Source organism: Cydia splendana, chromosome 7 (assembly GCF_910591565.1).
Source record: "Cydia splendana chromosome 7, ilCydSple1.2, whole genome shotgun sequence".
Classification (NCBI taxonomy): domain Eukaryota; kingdom Metazoa; phylum Arthropoda; class Insecta; order Lepidoptera; family Tortricidae; genus Cydia; species Cydia splendana.
In genome coordinates, this window is record NC_085966.1 from 3,866,063 (window position 1) to 3,879,587 (window position 13,525).

The 13,525-nt window shown below is 37.9% G+C and overlaps 2 protein-coding genes across 2 annotated transcripts in view; both read right to left on the reverse strand.

The window, feature by feature from the left end:
- Window positions 1-1,446: 1,446 nt before the first annotated feature.
- LOC134792017 (ubiquitin thioesterase Otu1) lies at window positions 1,447-8,239 on the reverse strand. The gene is made up of 4 exons (XM_063763133.1): window positions 7,690-8,239; window positions 5,837-6,009; window positions 4,402-4,560; window positions 1,447-2,299 (listed from the first exon to the last, which is right to left on the reverse strand). Exons 1-4 carry the CDS (start codon window positions 8,069-8,071, stop codon window positions 2,090-2,092), a joined length of 924 nt encoding a protein of 307 aa, XP_063619203.1. The 5' UTR covers window positions 8,072-8,239; the 3' UTR covers window positions 1,447-2,089.
- Window positions 8,240-8,799: 560 nt separating this feature from the next.
- Window positions 8,800-13,525, reverse strand: part of LOC134791984 (bone morphogenetic protein 1) — a 130,244-nt gene continuing 125,518 nt past the window's right edge. Inside the window, exons 19-21 of the mRNA XM_063763081.1 lie at window positions 13,178-13,428; window positions 11,761-11,978; window positions 8,800-11,142 (exon numbers count right to left, since the gene is read on the reverse strand). Of these exons, the coding sequence (XP_063619151.1) occupies window positions 11,121-11,142; window positions 11,761-11,978; window positions 13,178-13,428 (491 nt within the window). The 3' untranslated portion in view covers window positions 8,800-11,120. The remainder of the gene's footprint in view (window positions 11,143-11,760; window positions 11,979-13,177; window positions 13,429-13,525) is intronic.

A 13,525-nucleotide genomic window follows, 5' to 3' on the forward strand; every position in this document is an offset into this window, starting at 1 on the left:
CAAAATCCGAATCGGGCCCTCAGTTAAAATTAAATACTAGCTTCCGAACAGTTAGCTGGGTTACTAGAAGGTAATTAAATTTAAAATTAAAACAATTTATCTTTGGATTTAAGGTTTATTAAGCTATTTGTGTCACAATTGAACCAGTTTCTTCCGCGAATCTTATCTTACACTTGTGAAGAATTACAACTAAAACATGAATAAATAATTAAACTAAATAGCCGTGTATTAAAACAATAGTAATTCATTAGTAAAACTGGCTAAAAATTATGACAATACAGTTGGTATGTATAAAAATAAATTCGTGTAAAAATCCATAAATATTGTGATTCCAGTACAAGAATTTACAAGTGCATGCCGCATGTTAAAAAACCCAGAAGAAATAAATAAATACTTACGGCTAGACCAAAGAATTTCACCAAAGAATGATGTTATTCCACAGTTAATCCACACAATTTTAATGTAGGTATAATCTCAGGTCTTATTGCTATTGGCCAAATAAAAACTAATTTGCCAAAACATAGAATAACAAAAGTGTCTCCTAAAAAAATCGGTCGAACGAATTGCTTCACATGAAAAAAAACATTAGCTATATAGCATCTATAAGTATGCAAGTCATTTTAGATTTGACTGTCAATATTATATATATAGACAGGGACATATTCCTCGAATTTCTACTATTTTCCTATGATGTAAAAAAAAGTTAAATGATAACGTAATGGACACTTCAAATGAACTAGCACGATATATTTACAAACAAAAATAACAGAAATAGGTACTATATTATTTGAGCGTTTCGCCTTCAGGCAATGCTTACATCGTATTCATGGTGTATTATTGTATGTGATGACTGATGGCAGTTAGTGATTAAAGCTGATGTTGTATATAAGGCTCAGACTTGCCAACGTAGCCGATCGATGCGTAGTATATCGTTTTTGCAAATTATCACCAACTAGATGTGTTCCCAATAGAAAAGAGTAAAAATAAATGTGTGAAAGTCTTAGGTACATAGCCTAGAAAGCTTGGAAAAATGCACCGACTTTGATTTTGACTGTGAAATGTATTTTTATGAAGAGGAGAAAGATTGTTGGTTAAAGCCCTTATAAGGAAAAATATATGATTTTGAACTTTGTTTCAAAATGATAGGGTCCAATTTTGCAATCTTTCTCTTATGCCTTATAAAGGATTAAGTTCCTATAAGCTCTGTAATTTCAGATGATTGGATAAACTTCACCCAAACGCCCGAGTAGGATTATGGTTTAGGAATATGTATGTAATTACTCTTTGGCACACTCTGAAGCCTTAACCATTTCATGTATTTCCCATAGTGAGGTATTAGGTTTTACACAGATACCACGTGGTTTAAAATTCTGCTTTTTTAGGTTGTATGTATTTTTTCAAGTTGATATTAACCAAACATGTTATTTATATCATGAAGTAAATTCATTTAAACTGGCATCGGTGCATTTTTCAGAAGTACAAATACATTAAAAATAAATTGATTTAACTCAGTGGTTCCCAACAAGTGTATCAAAAAACAAAAGTTGTCCGACTACCATTACTGCCGATAAAAATTTCAGGACTTTGTGACACACATGGACAGGGATCATAACCTTATGATCCCTTTTTCTCACCGTCTATATATAGTCTAAGCGAGCCAATATCCACGCATATCAAAAGTTTAGGATACTTCGACGTTAAACTATTAAAATTCAATTGGATGATATATCAATACATACATTTATTTAAAAGCATGAAGTTAACTTTATGAGAGAACCCACACTAGCGTCTTTTGAGCGTCGGCGTCTAGTCTTCGCTATGAAAAATGGCGTCGCTGCGCAGTTGCGCCAGCGTTGCGTCGAGCAGCAGCCATAGAGTTGACTAGACGTCGACGCTTAGTAGACGCTAGTGTGGGGTAGCCCTAAAGAACTCTAAAATGTGTAATGTCTACGCAGGGGATAACTGACGGCCTTTGTTTAACCCGTCAAGCGTCCGGTAGACTCACGGTAGAGCTTGAACATATTGAAGGGTTAAATTAACAACAATATTCGAACTTATTCCTTGTTGGGAACCACAGACCTACCATCCGCTAGACCTCCCCAAAGTTAGCATGCTTCGTCTCTTTAGCATGTTTCTGGGCCTCCACCTGTCCCGTCAGAAGTTTGTCGCAGATCATGCATTTGAGCGTGAACTTGTTGAGGTCGGTGAACTGGCGGGAGGATTTGGCCTCGTGGGCTATCTGTTCGGCCTCGCGGTAGGTCTCCACATCCTCGGCTGGGAACATGGTTTGGATGCCACCCTGAAAAATAAATATTGAGATTACATTTTTATACTTGGCAAACATGTAGTCCGGCTATTGTATGCGTGTTTTCAACCACAATGCTGTCGTGAGTTGAAAATCGTTTTACAACCTGGGGCCTTACCATGATGTCCTTATTGCGATTCTGTTTAGGACCTAAACTGAACTGCTAAGGGACGGAGTTATGCGACTTATATAGCTCCGTCCTTTAGCAATTCAGTTTAGGTCCTAAACAGAATCGCAATAAGGACATCATGGTAAGGCTATTATCATTATTATACACTAATATTTTGATATTTGTAGTTCATTAGCGGTGTCCACACAGAGCGAGCATGCGCGAGGCAATTTCCTCGCGCACAAAACGGCCAGTGTAGACGTGCCTCGCGCGCGCCGCCTCAGCCGAGGCAAAATCTTGACACAACAGTGAGCTATTTCTCAAATAGATTTACATAGTAAGTATAACAGTTGTAATATCATATAGAATAGACACCTTTAAAAATGTTACATGTGCACTATTTTGAATGTATAATTTTTAGGGTTCCGTACCCAAAGGGTAAAACGGGACCCTATTACTAAGACTTCGCTGTCCGTCCGTCCGTCCGTCCGTCCGTCCATCCGTCCATCCGTCCATCCGTCCGTCCGTCCGTCCGTCCGTCCGTCCGTCCGTCCGTCTGTCTGTCACCAGGCTGTATCTCACGAACCGTGATAGCTAGACAGTTGAAATTTTCACAGATGATGTATTTCTGTTGCCGCTATAACAACAAATACTAAAAACAGAATAAAATAAAGATTTAAATGGGGCTCCTATACAACAAACGTGATTTTTGACCAAAGTTAAGCAACGTCGGGAGTGGTCAGTACTTGGATGGGTGACCGTTTTTAGGGTTCCGTACCCAAAGGGTAAAACGGGACCCTATTACTAAGACTTCGCTGTCCGTCCGTCCGTCCGTCCGTCTGTCACCAGGCTGTATCTCACGAACCGTGATAGCTAGACAGTTGAAATTTTCACAGATGATGTATTTCTGTTGCCGCTATAACAACAAATACTAAAAACAGAATAAAATAAAGATTTAAATGGGGCTCCCATACAACAAACGTGATTTTTGACCAAAGTTAAGCAATGTCGGGAGTGGTCAGTACTTGGATGGGTGACCGTTTTTTTTTTGCTTTTTTTTCGTTTTTTTTTTTGCATTATGGTACGGAACCCTTCGTGCGCGAGTCCGACTCGCACTTGCCCGGTTTTTTTTTTTGCTTTTTTTTTTTTCGTTTTTTTTGCATTATGGTACGGAACCCTTCGTGCGCGAGTCCGACTCGCACTTGCCCGGTTTTTCATAATTCCTCTACACATGAATGTATGTCTGCCATCTTTGTAAACACTGTCTATTAAGCCCCTTCTGTATTTAAATTAGACTGCTCGAAGTAATAAGTAATAACACGCAACTATCGTAATCGTCTCATAAACTCACTAATTCCTTATTCATAAAGTCTTTGTTAATATTTGTCTCTTTCTAACAAACATAAATGAGCGATAGTGACAAATGATTGTCAACGGTATGCTTACATCATTCTGCTCCAAATACAGCGGGTCATAGTGCACCCCGTCAAACAGGAGGAACACCCGGTTGCCGTAGTTCTTTGTCTTCCCCAAAACGGTTGATGATCGCGTTCAGGGGGCCGCTTTTTGAATTTCGACCACTCGATTATTTCGTTCAATAATATCTCCACTACTAAGCATTTAAATTCTACTAATAGAATTGAAAACGAGTGATCAATACCACTAGATTCTCAATTTCTATCACTCGTATTTCAAAAATTAGCATTTCGTTGGTCTCCACCGATTTTCGAGTGACGAAATCGAAATTCGAAAATCGTCCTTACTAAGTCACTCTTGCTATCTTAGAGTCACTCACTATCTTAGGGTCATTCCAATTTCTGTTTTTATATCTCAGATACTAAAATGACAGTAGGTACAAATGGCCAAATACATCCCAGTCATGTGCTTTTGTACCAATTTTATACTAAAACGATAGATCGGTCAGACTTTAGGCAGTTGAACTGTCAGTTTATTTTTAGTTAAAAAAAAAGGATTCATAAGTACTCACATCATTCTGCTCCAAATACAGCGGGTCATAGTGCACCCCGTCAAACAGTAGGAACACCCGGTTGCCGTAATTCTTGTCTTCCCCAAAACGGTTGATGATCGCGTTCAGAGTGTCCACGACTGCCATCTCTATGCCGTAGAAGCGAGAGAGAATAGCCACCTGGAATGTAAGGTATGAAAAGTGTTAATCACGTTTATATATAAATTTCACTTATTTAAGTTAAATAAGTAACTAACAATGTAATTTTCACCTACTTCTAATAGCTTCATCTAGTTGAAACTTTGCAAGAATATATAATACAGATGACAATACAATAAATTGGGGCCATCAAGTTGATTTCAAGTGGCTCTACCAGTAGATCTCTATCTTTATCAGATAAAGATGGGTCTCATAAATGATTTATTTGACGAGTCCAATTCTTTGCAACGCACGCGGCTCTTGTGCAACCATTTAGATTCCAGGGTGTGAACATGAACACCCTGCTCATCCAGTGCCATTCATCTACGAGGAGCAATGGGGGTTGCAATCCCTATTGCAACCCCACTACTAGTCAAATCAGTTTCTTTTTTCGAACTGTCAAAACGATTTTCCTACTATGGAATTTATATGAAACACTGTCTAGCATGTGACGTCACAATCAAATTACCTACTTTCTTTAAAATAGAAATAGTGTCTAAAAATAACTGCTGTCTACGTTTCTCTATTAATCTTCTGGTGCTTTATGTCATGCATGGTGTAAAATAATTCATTTTAAATGCAGTCAAATACCCTACTTAGTATGGAAGTAATAAGGACAGTGTGGAGGTACTTTAATGATTTCTACAGACGAAATTGCGAGGAGAGACTAGTTAAATATAAATAGTTTCAATGTACCGTCTGTTGTGGTGAGACAGGGGTTATATTGTATGATAACATTATCATAAGTTACTTTGTAGTAGTGGTTAGTGGTCTAAATATAGCTATAATTAGATTGAATGGAACAATATGTTTACTGATTATATTGTGGTATATTAAAATAATCTTAATAAAATACTTAATTTTTCTATGTTGTGTCTTCAAGAGCTCTTGAATCTAAAAGAAATGGGGTTGTAAAGGCTGATTTTTATGGAAATATACAGGCGGTGTTATAAAGCAATGATAAAATGAAGATGAATGATCAGTATCACCCCTGTGTTATATGCAATTTTTTGCAGTTTTGTAAATGACTATTGTAGTCAGATTTTTTATATTTCCTTTGTGCTTTCGTTTTTCAAAGTGCTTCCAATCCTTAGCAGTTTTTAAAAACACTTATCAGTTCTTTTAACCCTTAAATACTGGACATGACCTTTGACCCTCTTTTTTGTTTGTAAACCAGAATCATTGATTAAGCGCCAAGGTTTGAACTTACAACCTTCTATATTCTGTCAACTTAAGGGTTAAATAAAAAAAAACTCACCTCAATAGCACCGCCCCAAGAGCTGGGCTGCTGTATCCACATACAGTATTCCGCGTTAGGCTTCCCCAGCATTGCCTCGTTGTAAGTCTCATGGTCGCTCGCCACCTCCATCGCGATGATCTGTCGCATCAACGTGTGTACAGTTGTGTCTACTTGGCCATTTAATACAAAACCTGTAATTCAAGGCAAAGATGATAATGTTTTGGTAACAACACAATGTTATGTGATTTGATATGAGATGGAGCAAGAGTGTCCTAGCATGGAGGCCTCGTTCAAAAAGACCAGATCACAGACCTCCAACAAGATGGGAGGATGACATTAAAATGATTGCAGCCCCACTCTGGAGGAGAGAAGCAGCAAATCGGGTTGCTTGGAGGAGATTTGGAGAGGCGTATGCCCAACAGTGGGCGCATACTCGCTGAGGAAGAAGAAGAAGAACAACACAATGTTGGCATTTATAGGGTTCCGTATTAGGTTCCGGTAAAAATGGATTATTACTAAGACTCCGTTGTCCGTTTGTCCATCTGTCTGTCACCAGGCAGGTGTATCTCATGAATCGTGATAGCTAGGCAGTTGAAATTTCCACAGATGGTGTATTTCTGTTGCCGCTACAACAATAAATACTAAAAATAGAATATAATATATATTTAAGAGGGGCTCCCATACAACAAACGTGATTTTTTTTTCCAGTTTTTTGCGTAATGGTACAGAACCCTTAGTGCGTGAGTCCGATTTGCACTTGGCCGGTTTTTTAAAAGTATATTTTGTTTATTTAAAAATATACCATCTGTTTAACCTCTAGCCGCCCACACATAAAAACTTTCCAACACAAATACAATATAAATATAGATTCAAAATTGGTTGGACCTTTGAATGGAATGAAATAGTAGATTGTACAACAAGGGCATAAAGTGACCCATTTTTACTCGAGGCAATTACAAAATACTAGACGAGGGTAAAAATGGACATTTATGCCCTTGTTGTACACTCTGCTTTTCACTTCGATTGCGAGGAAAATATACAAAAAATCAAATATTTTAGGTTATTTTAACGTATTTATTCAAGACTAAAGAAAATTGTTCTTGGGCCGGTCGGAGGAGCGGGGCACGCCGATCGGGAGAGCGCCGGTCGGGGTCGTAATAGATGATTTTACTTTATGCTCTAGAGCATAAAATGCGATTTTATGTTGTCTACGCACGACATAAAGGTGCAGTTTTTGAGCATGAGAAGTGAAAATACCTTTTTATAGGCCTATGGGCAGCTAGAGTAATGAATTATGAATGGGTTGTCATATTGACATCTTACTTGTGATTTATTCTTTAATTTACCTATACTGTGTATCTTTAGGTATTTAAATAAAAGTAAACAAACAATTTGTACATTTTTGGGCAGTTATAACATTTATTGGTTAACCAACCAATTACAAAACCACCTGGATCTGTCACTGAACGACCTGACTTTAACCTACATTATTTGATCGTGTAATGTTTTCATCTACACTAAACTGGCTTAAGGGGCGATACAGAGTAAACAGGTCACCCACATGCTACACCTTAATCAATAAAAAGGAGTGGTAGTGATGACAATATCTTTTTACCCAATTCTAAAAATATTAAGTAGTTTATCTGTGCATAATTATGTATACAGATTTGCAACTGAAATAATATAAAACTCTTACAGCATTTAAAAAACTCACATAAATCAGAAATAAATGACTCATTCACAATGAAAATTTATCCATGTAACTTCCAATTGAATAAACTGATAAAAGAACAGTCACGAACGTCGCAATAAAATAAAACAAAGGATTTCCTATTACATAAAATAAGATGACCTCTACTGTACTAACTTACCTATACTAGTGAAAAGGCAAGAATTATCCGAAGGCACCACCTTCTTCATTAAAATGCCGGGTCTGCTGGGCCCTATTGGCTCATGGGACACCCCATTCTGCACTGGCTTCAAAGGCGTAGGTTTACTAGGTGTCTGCACAGACTTTTCTTCCACTATCAAAGTTTCACCGGTTTTCAAACCTATTTCATTTAGCTTTTTAGAATCGTCACTAGTATCCAATGGCTTCGGGGGGTAACCACACAAGACACATATTCTATCCGCGCTTATTTCAGCAATACTAGACAAAAACACCTTCAATTCACCAACAGTACTATCAGAGGTCAAGTCCTTTAGGATTTGCTGGCCGTTTTTACTTTTAACTTTTAACGCGACTGCTGCCATTTTAGAGAAATTGTATTACATTAAAATAACGGACACGGAAGCGTTACGTGGTGCCGATTGATATTTTTAATTAGGTCAAAGACGCAACAAAATGAGTATGAAATAAATAAATAAACGCGGCTTGGCCCGCTCGAGAAGTTGGCAAGTCACTTTTGACTTTCGTTTGACAGTGATTGCTTGTGGGTTGCCACTATTGAAAAAATTGCTTGGCAATAAGATGCGTTCAAATCAAGATGAGCAATTAATTTGCGCAAGATGCGCACAACATGGTGATGTGAAGTTATGAATGACACGATGATATAATTATGTGAACAACATGCTCAAGGTACATACATACAAGGTACATCAGTTGCGTTGTGCCTTTGTGCATTTGAACTATATTTGCTCCAGTTGCGCAACCCCAAACATGTGCTTTGTTAAGCCCTCTATTGACCGTGCAACAATATTCCCCATACGATTTTAAATAATTGCCGGCTAAGGTTTTAGGTGCAATTAATTAAATCGATCGATTAAATGCCACAATGTAGCAGATAATATGTTATACAATTGACCGAGCGTTAGTGAATGTCTCCGTTTCATCTTGGAAAAATGTTTTCGTAAGTATGTCTGGATGTTCTCCACCGATTCTCGTAAAATTTTGTTAGCAGGTTTGATGCATAATGATTATAATGAATCTTTCAAGCGTGATTGTAAATTGGTAATACAATAGATCTAAAATCAAACACGAATGGTATTTTCATGGCGTTTTAATAAAAATAATGTAACGTCTACTCATTCATATTTTTTTTTCTAAGTTACAAAACACTAGCATAATTATTATTTTACACAACTTAGGGTACTACTTATTAAGTAACTAAGTATCCTTTTGGCACAATAATACAATACCTACCTAAGTCTAAACATATTGATTTTTGGATAAGTAGGTAATCGACATAAGTACCTAATTTATTAAAACAGGTCACTCACGTTTTATATGTCGAACACTTTTAGACTTAAAAACGTCAGTAACCTGTTTCAATATACTGAATTTATGTCCGAGTCTCAGGGAAGTTTTGTTAGATAAGGTACCTAATCGACATAAAGTAAAGAAAGTGTCAATATAAAAATTGTACTACGTACGCCTATTTCATACAACTCGAATTCAATTATACCTACAGAAGAAACAGTCAAAATCTAGTAGGCCCTTAAAATAAGTTATTATGGATGAGAAGAAAGTGTAAGAATTAATGTAGGCGTATTGTAACTTGTATAATTATGAAGTGGGAAAAACAGGATTGTAATTATACTTATAATCTAATTTTGGTAACATGTTTAACAATTATTATTTTTACATTTTACTGTATCCTCTGCTACTACAACAAAAATGTTATAGAAACCTACTTAATTTACCAAAAAAGTCATATATCTACCTTATAATTACTACTGAATTATTACATTTTTGGTAAATTACAAAAATATTTTATATTTTTAAGCGAAATAGTCACTAAGTAGTTGATATTCCGATCACACAAGAATGAATTTGTTCTTCTAAAAGAACGTTAGGTTATGTCGACTAAATGATTCAGGATTTTAAATGATATGGTTCCAAACATCTAACATTTAACGATATATTTTACATTATAAGTATACTTATCATTAAATATTGTCTGTTATTCTTTTATTACTAAATTGTGCTTGTTCTCAAACAATAATTATTATGCCCTATGAACTTTAAAAACTAACTATGGCACTATTATGTTATGAACGATTGTTCCGTGTCTTTGGTATGGAATGCACTTAAATATTAAAGGAATTTTGGTAAAGACTATCGCAATTTACATGCAACAAGCATTCGTAAATAATGTTAAAACCAACTGACAGAATGTATGGTGACTATAAATATTGAAACAGTTAATATAATCCATAATAACTGCACAGGATAACGCATTTAAGGATTCCTGATATTAACGATTGCATTTTTATATAAAAATTAAAAGGATAATTTTAGAACAGTTGGCGTTATTTAGCCCAGTTAGCTTAATTAAATCATTGAGTATTTTTGGTAACAACTTATTATAAAATTAAGTATATATCAATTAAACTATGAATAAAATTGTAATTAGGTACTTATTTACATTTTCTTCAGTCGCAAATCAACGTGAAATTCGACCGCAATATGCTCTGACATATATTTATGCAAAGCAACATTTCGACTGATTTGAACACCCTCCTAAAGCCCAGCCATACAAATGAAAATTCCAATGTTTGCCATTGAAATTTGAACCTACAGTGTAGGAAATATAGTTGATTTTGCGTTGTTGGAAAATTGAACGAAACAAAGCAAAAGCGACTCTGTTCCAATTGAATAGGATTTAAATTTCATCGTACTGAAGAGGTATATTATAGGTAGGACCTTGGGCCTTAGGAGGAGTCACGATGGCAGTTTGAGTTCGTATTTAACTTATTGCCCGCCCGGTTTCATCCTTCCTAATGTTCGGTTTCCTAATGGAAATGCAGCCCACAGCACCAGGTTATTTTTGTGAAAGTTCTGATGTTGTTCTGTTAAGATCACTTGGGATGTGAATTCAAAATTTTTCCTTTCTTCCTGCTTTTAAGGGTGGGTTGCACCGTTGCGCCAAAGCGTCTGGTCGCTAAAACGTTCGCAAATTTGTATTGTATGGGAAGTTTCATAGTTCTCTGCTGGATGACGTTGATAGTCTGTTAATTGTGGTTGATACGACTGGACATAATAAGTCCAGATCGGCTAGCATGAAATGCGTTCCCGCGCGCGACTTCATACTTGGATTCGCGCTAGATATATGGAGTCCCACGCGAGAACGCAAGTCTGGGAATCGCGAAGAAGAAGCTCGCAAATTATGGGCATCTTCCTCTGTCACTCTGATTACGCCTCTATCGGAGCGAAAGTGAAAGATCCCGCAATTTGCGAATTTCACTTTTCGCGGTAGGCCCCCAGGCTAGCCAAGATGGGGTGTGTTTATAGCTTCTCGGTGTTGCGGGGGAAGGTGCGGTGAGGACGGCGGTGGCGCGGGTGGCGCGGCAGCGGCCAGCGTCACGTGGGCCGCCGCACGAATCTGGAAGTTGCAATGAGTTGAAAACTAGACAAATCAGTTTATATCTATCAAACGTTGGTTAACTCTATTCCTTGAATAATAGTTGTAGTCTGGCACACCTTATTTTTAGTAGACAAAGGCGCGAAATACATTTTACTGTGAGTTCCTTCGCGTCCACATTTTCCTACCTTTTTCTACATTTTCTTTGTTACTTTTTCTACTGAAAAAATTGGCTCGCTAGAGAAAGTACTTATGTTTAATATTGTATATACTCGAACTCTGTAGGTATCTTTAGGTATTGTAATTAAAGTAAACAAAACCTACCCTAGCCAGTTGAGGGCAAATAATGTAGGTTAAAGTCAAGTTGTTCGGTGACTCATCCAGGCGGTTTTTATTTGGTTTAACTACCCGAAAATGTACAAATTGTTTGTTTACTTTTTTAAATACCTAAAGATACAGACTTTATAGCAGCGTAATAATACATGAACATATGCTTCTTATCTTAGTTATATTCTTCACCTTCAATACTGTTCTTTTTTTGACTCGTATTTTAATCTTAGTCATCAGGTACCTACAAGGCTGACATTCCATCCATCTATTTTTGATCACTTGCTAGAAAGAGCTTCCTCTCTATATTACCTGGGTGACGGCGCGCGTAATCCCCTTCTCCCCACCACCAGCGGCGGCATCCGTTCATCCTCCTCTTCATCTTCTCCGCCCTCCGAACTATCTTCTCCGCTCCATACTTCTGGCTTTATCGCCTGGTAAGACGCGGAGAAGCCTTTGAAGACGATGGAGTCATCGGTGCGGAAGCGGACGAGGAGGGCCTCTGTTGTGGAGATCAGCTCTTGTGGCATCTGTAAAAAGAGCAACATTATTTTGATTAGCTATCGCTAATTCTGAGCAAAATCGTTCTGTATTATTATTCTGTTCTGGCGGCCAAGTCAAGGTGACAATCGCTATCGCTTCGCCATCGAATCGATTTGTGTCTCTCTATCACTCTTCCATAGTGGGACAGTGACAGTTGCGTTTCGATCGCTACGGAGCGGAAGCGATTGGCGACGGGGCCTATACAGCGCCTAATCGCCCGGCTTTGTAACATGTGTGCGCGGTAATCGCCCAGTACAGAACTACGTGTAGGCGTGTAGCACGACCAAGGCCCCAACGTTTTCTGCTCACTTTGACGGCGCAGCAACTAGTATCACTTCTCTCTCCTCGTTCTTTTAAAAATGCCATTTGTCAAAAAGGACAACCATACTGTGTTGACAAGATGAACTTCAAATCAAAGTGTTGCCTTTTTTGGTGCATCCAGGCTGTGTATGTGTGCGTAAAAACGTGTATATGTGCTTTTTTAGGGATGTGAAAAGTCGATTTTAATCATGTTATATATCGATAAACGCTACACAGCGGAACGAAATAGCTATTAATTGAAGCTTCAATATCTTCGTTAAACATAAACATTTAATTGAAATGCTAATGAATAATAAATATATTATAATATGATAAAATAATCCAATTATTGCGGAACACATATTTTCGTAGGTATTTATGTATTTTAATTAAATATCTGAACTTTCCTTTCGTTCGCTGCTGGGGCGTGACGATAAAATTGTGATCTGATAACCACAATAAAGAATAAAAGCGTTTTTGTTCATTTTAGGTATCGTTAAACCTTTGAAGTAAAATTAAAATTGCAAGAAATGTCGATAGTTTATCGATATGACTTTATCGACATGGCTACAGCAAGGTGGTGTTAAATTGTTAATCGTACACTAAACAAAAGTGGTAACAGTGACAGCTCGCTGAGCCGGAATCTCTATATATTATAAATCTATGAGCACGACTTATGCCAGGGCAGGAGAACTCGGTGCTTCAACGTACCCGGCATAGGAGCGCCCGTAGCGACGAATATCGGGTTTCACCCGACTGTACGCATGGGGACACCGCGGGTGCCCAGTCCAGCTAGGATCGCGGTAAGTACGACGAATACTCAACTTTGTGCCATGAAGGCCCCGCAGCTTAAAACATGACATTCAAGTATTAAATGAATACTCACCACAGTCCCGCAGAACTTCCCATAGTCCCCCGCACTCCCCTCATACCCCCCAAAGATCTGCACATAATCGTATCCACAGTGCGATTCCGGCTCCAGCTCAAAAGTCAGGAAGGTGAGCTTGACGAAGTGTCCGAGCGGCGCCACGATGTTCCAGTCGCAGTCGGCGCGGGATTCGTACGAGTCGTCACCGTAGCGCGCGTGCGAGTACAGGTGTTTCACGGATTCTGTGGCGGAGAGGTAGCCGCCACATGCTGAAACGTAATTGAGTTTTTTAAGTAGTTGTTATTTCCGAAAAGTAAGGAATAAGTGGATGAGGTATGAAAGACGTTATGAAAAGGAAGGATAGGG

What these genes read in the sequence shown, in the direction of transcription:
- LOC134792017 (XM_063763133.1), bottom strand. Translation starts at nt 8,071, where the DNA reads ATGGCAGCAGTCGCGTTAAAAGTTAAAAGTAAAAACGGCCAGCAAATC. An exon ending in TTGCCTTTTCACTAGTATAG is followed by an intron (nt 6,010 to 7,689) that starts GTAAGTTAGTAC and finishes CTTGAATTACAG; the next exon opens with GTTTTGTATTAAATGGCCAA. An exon ending in CTTGGGGCGGTGCTATTGAG is followed by an intron (nt 4,561 to 5,836) that starts GTGAGTTTTTTT and finishes CTTACATTCCAG; the next exon opens with GTGGCTATTCTCTCTCGCTT.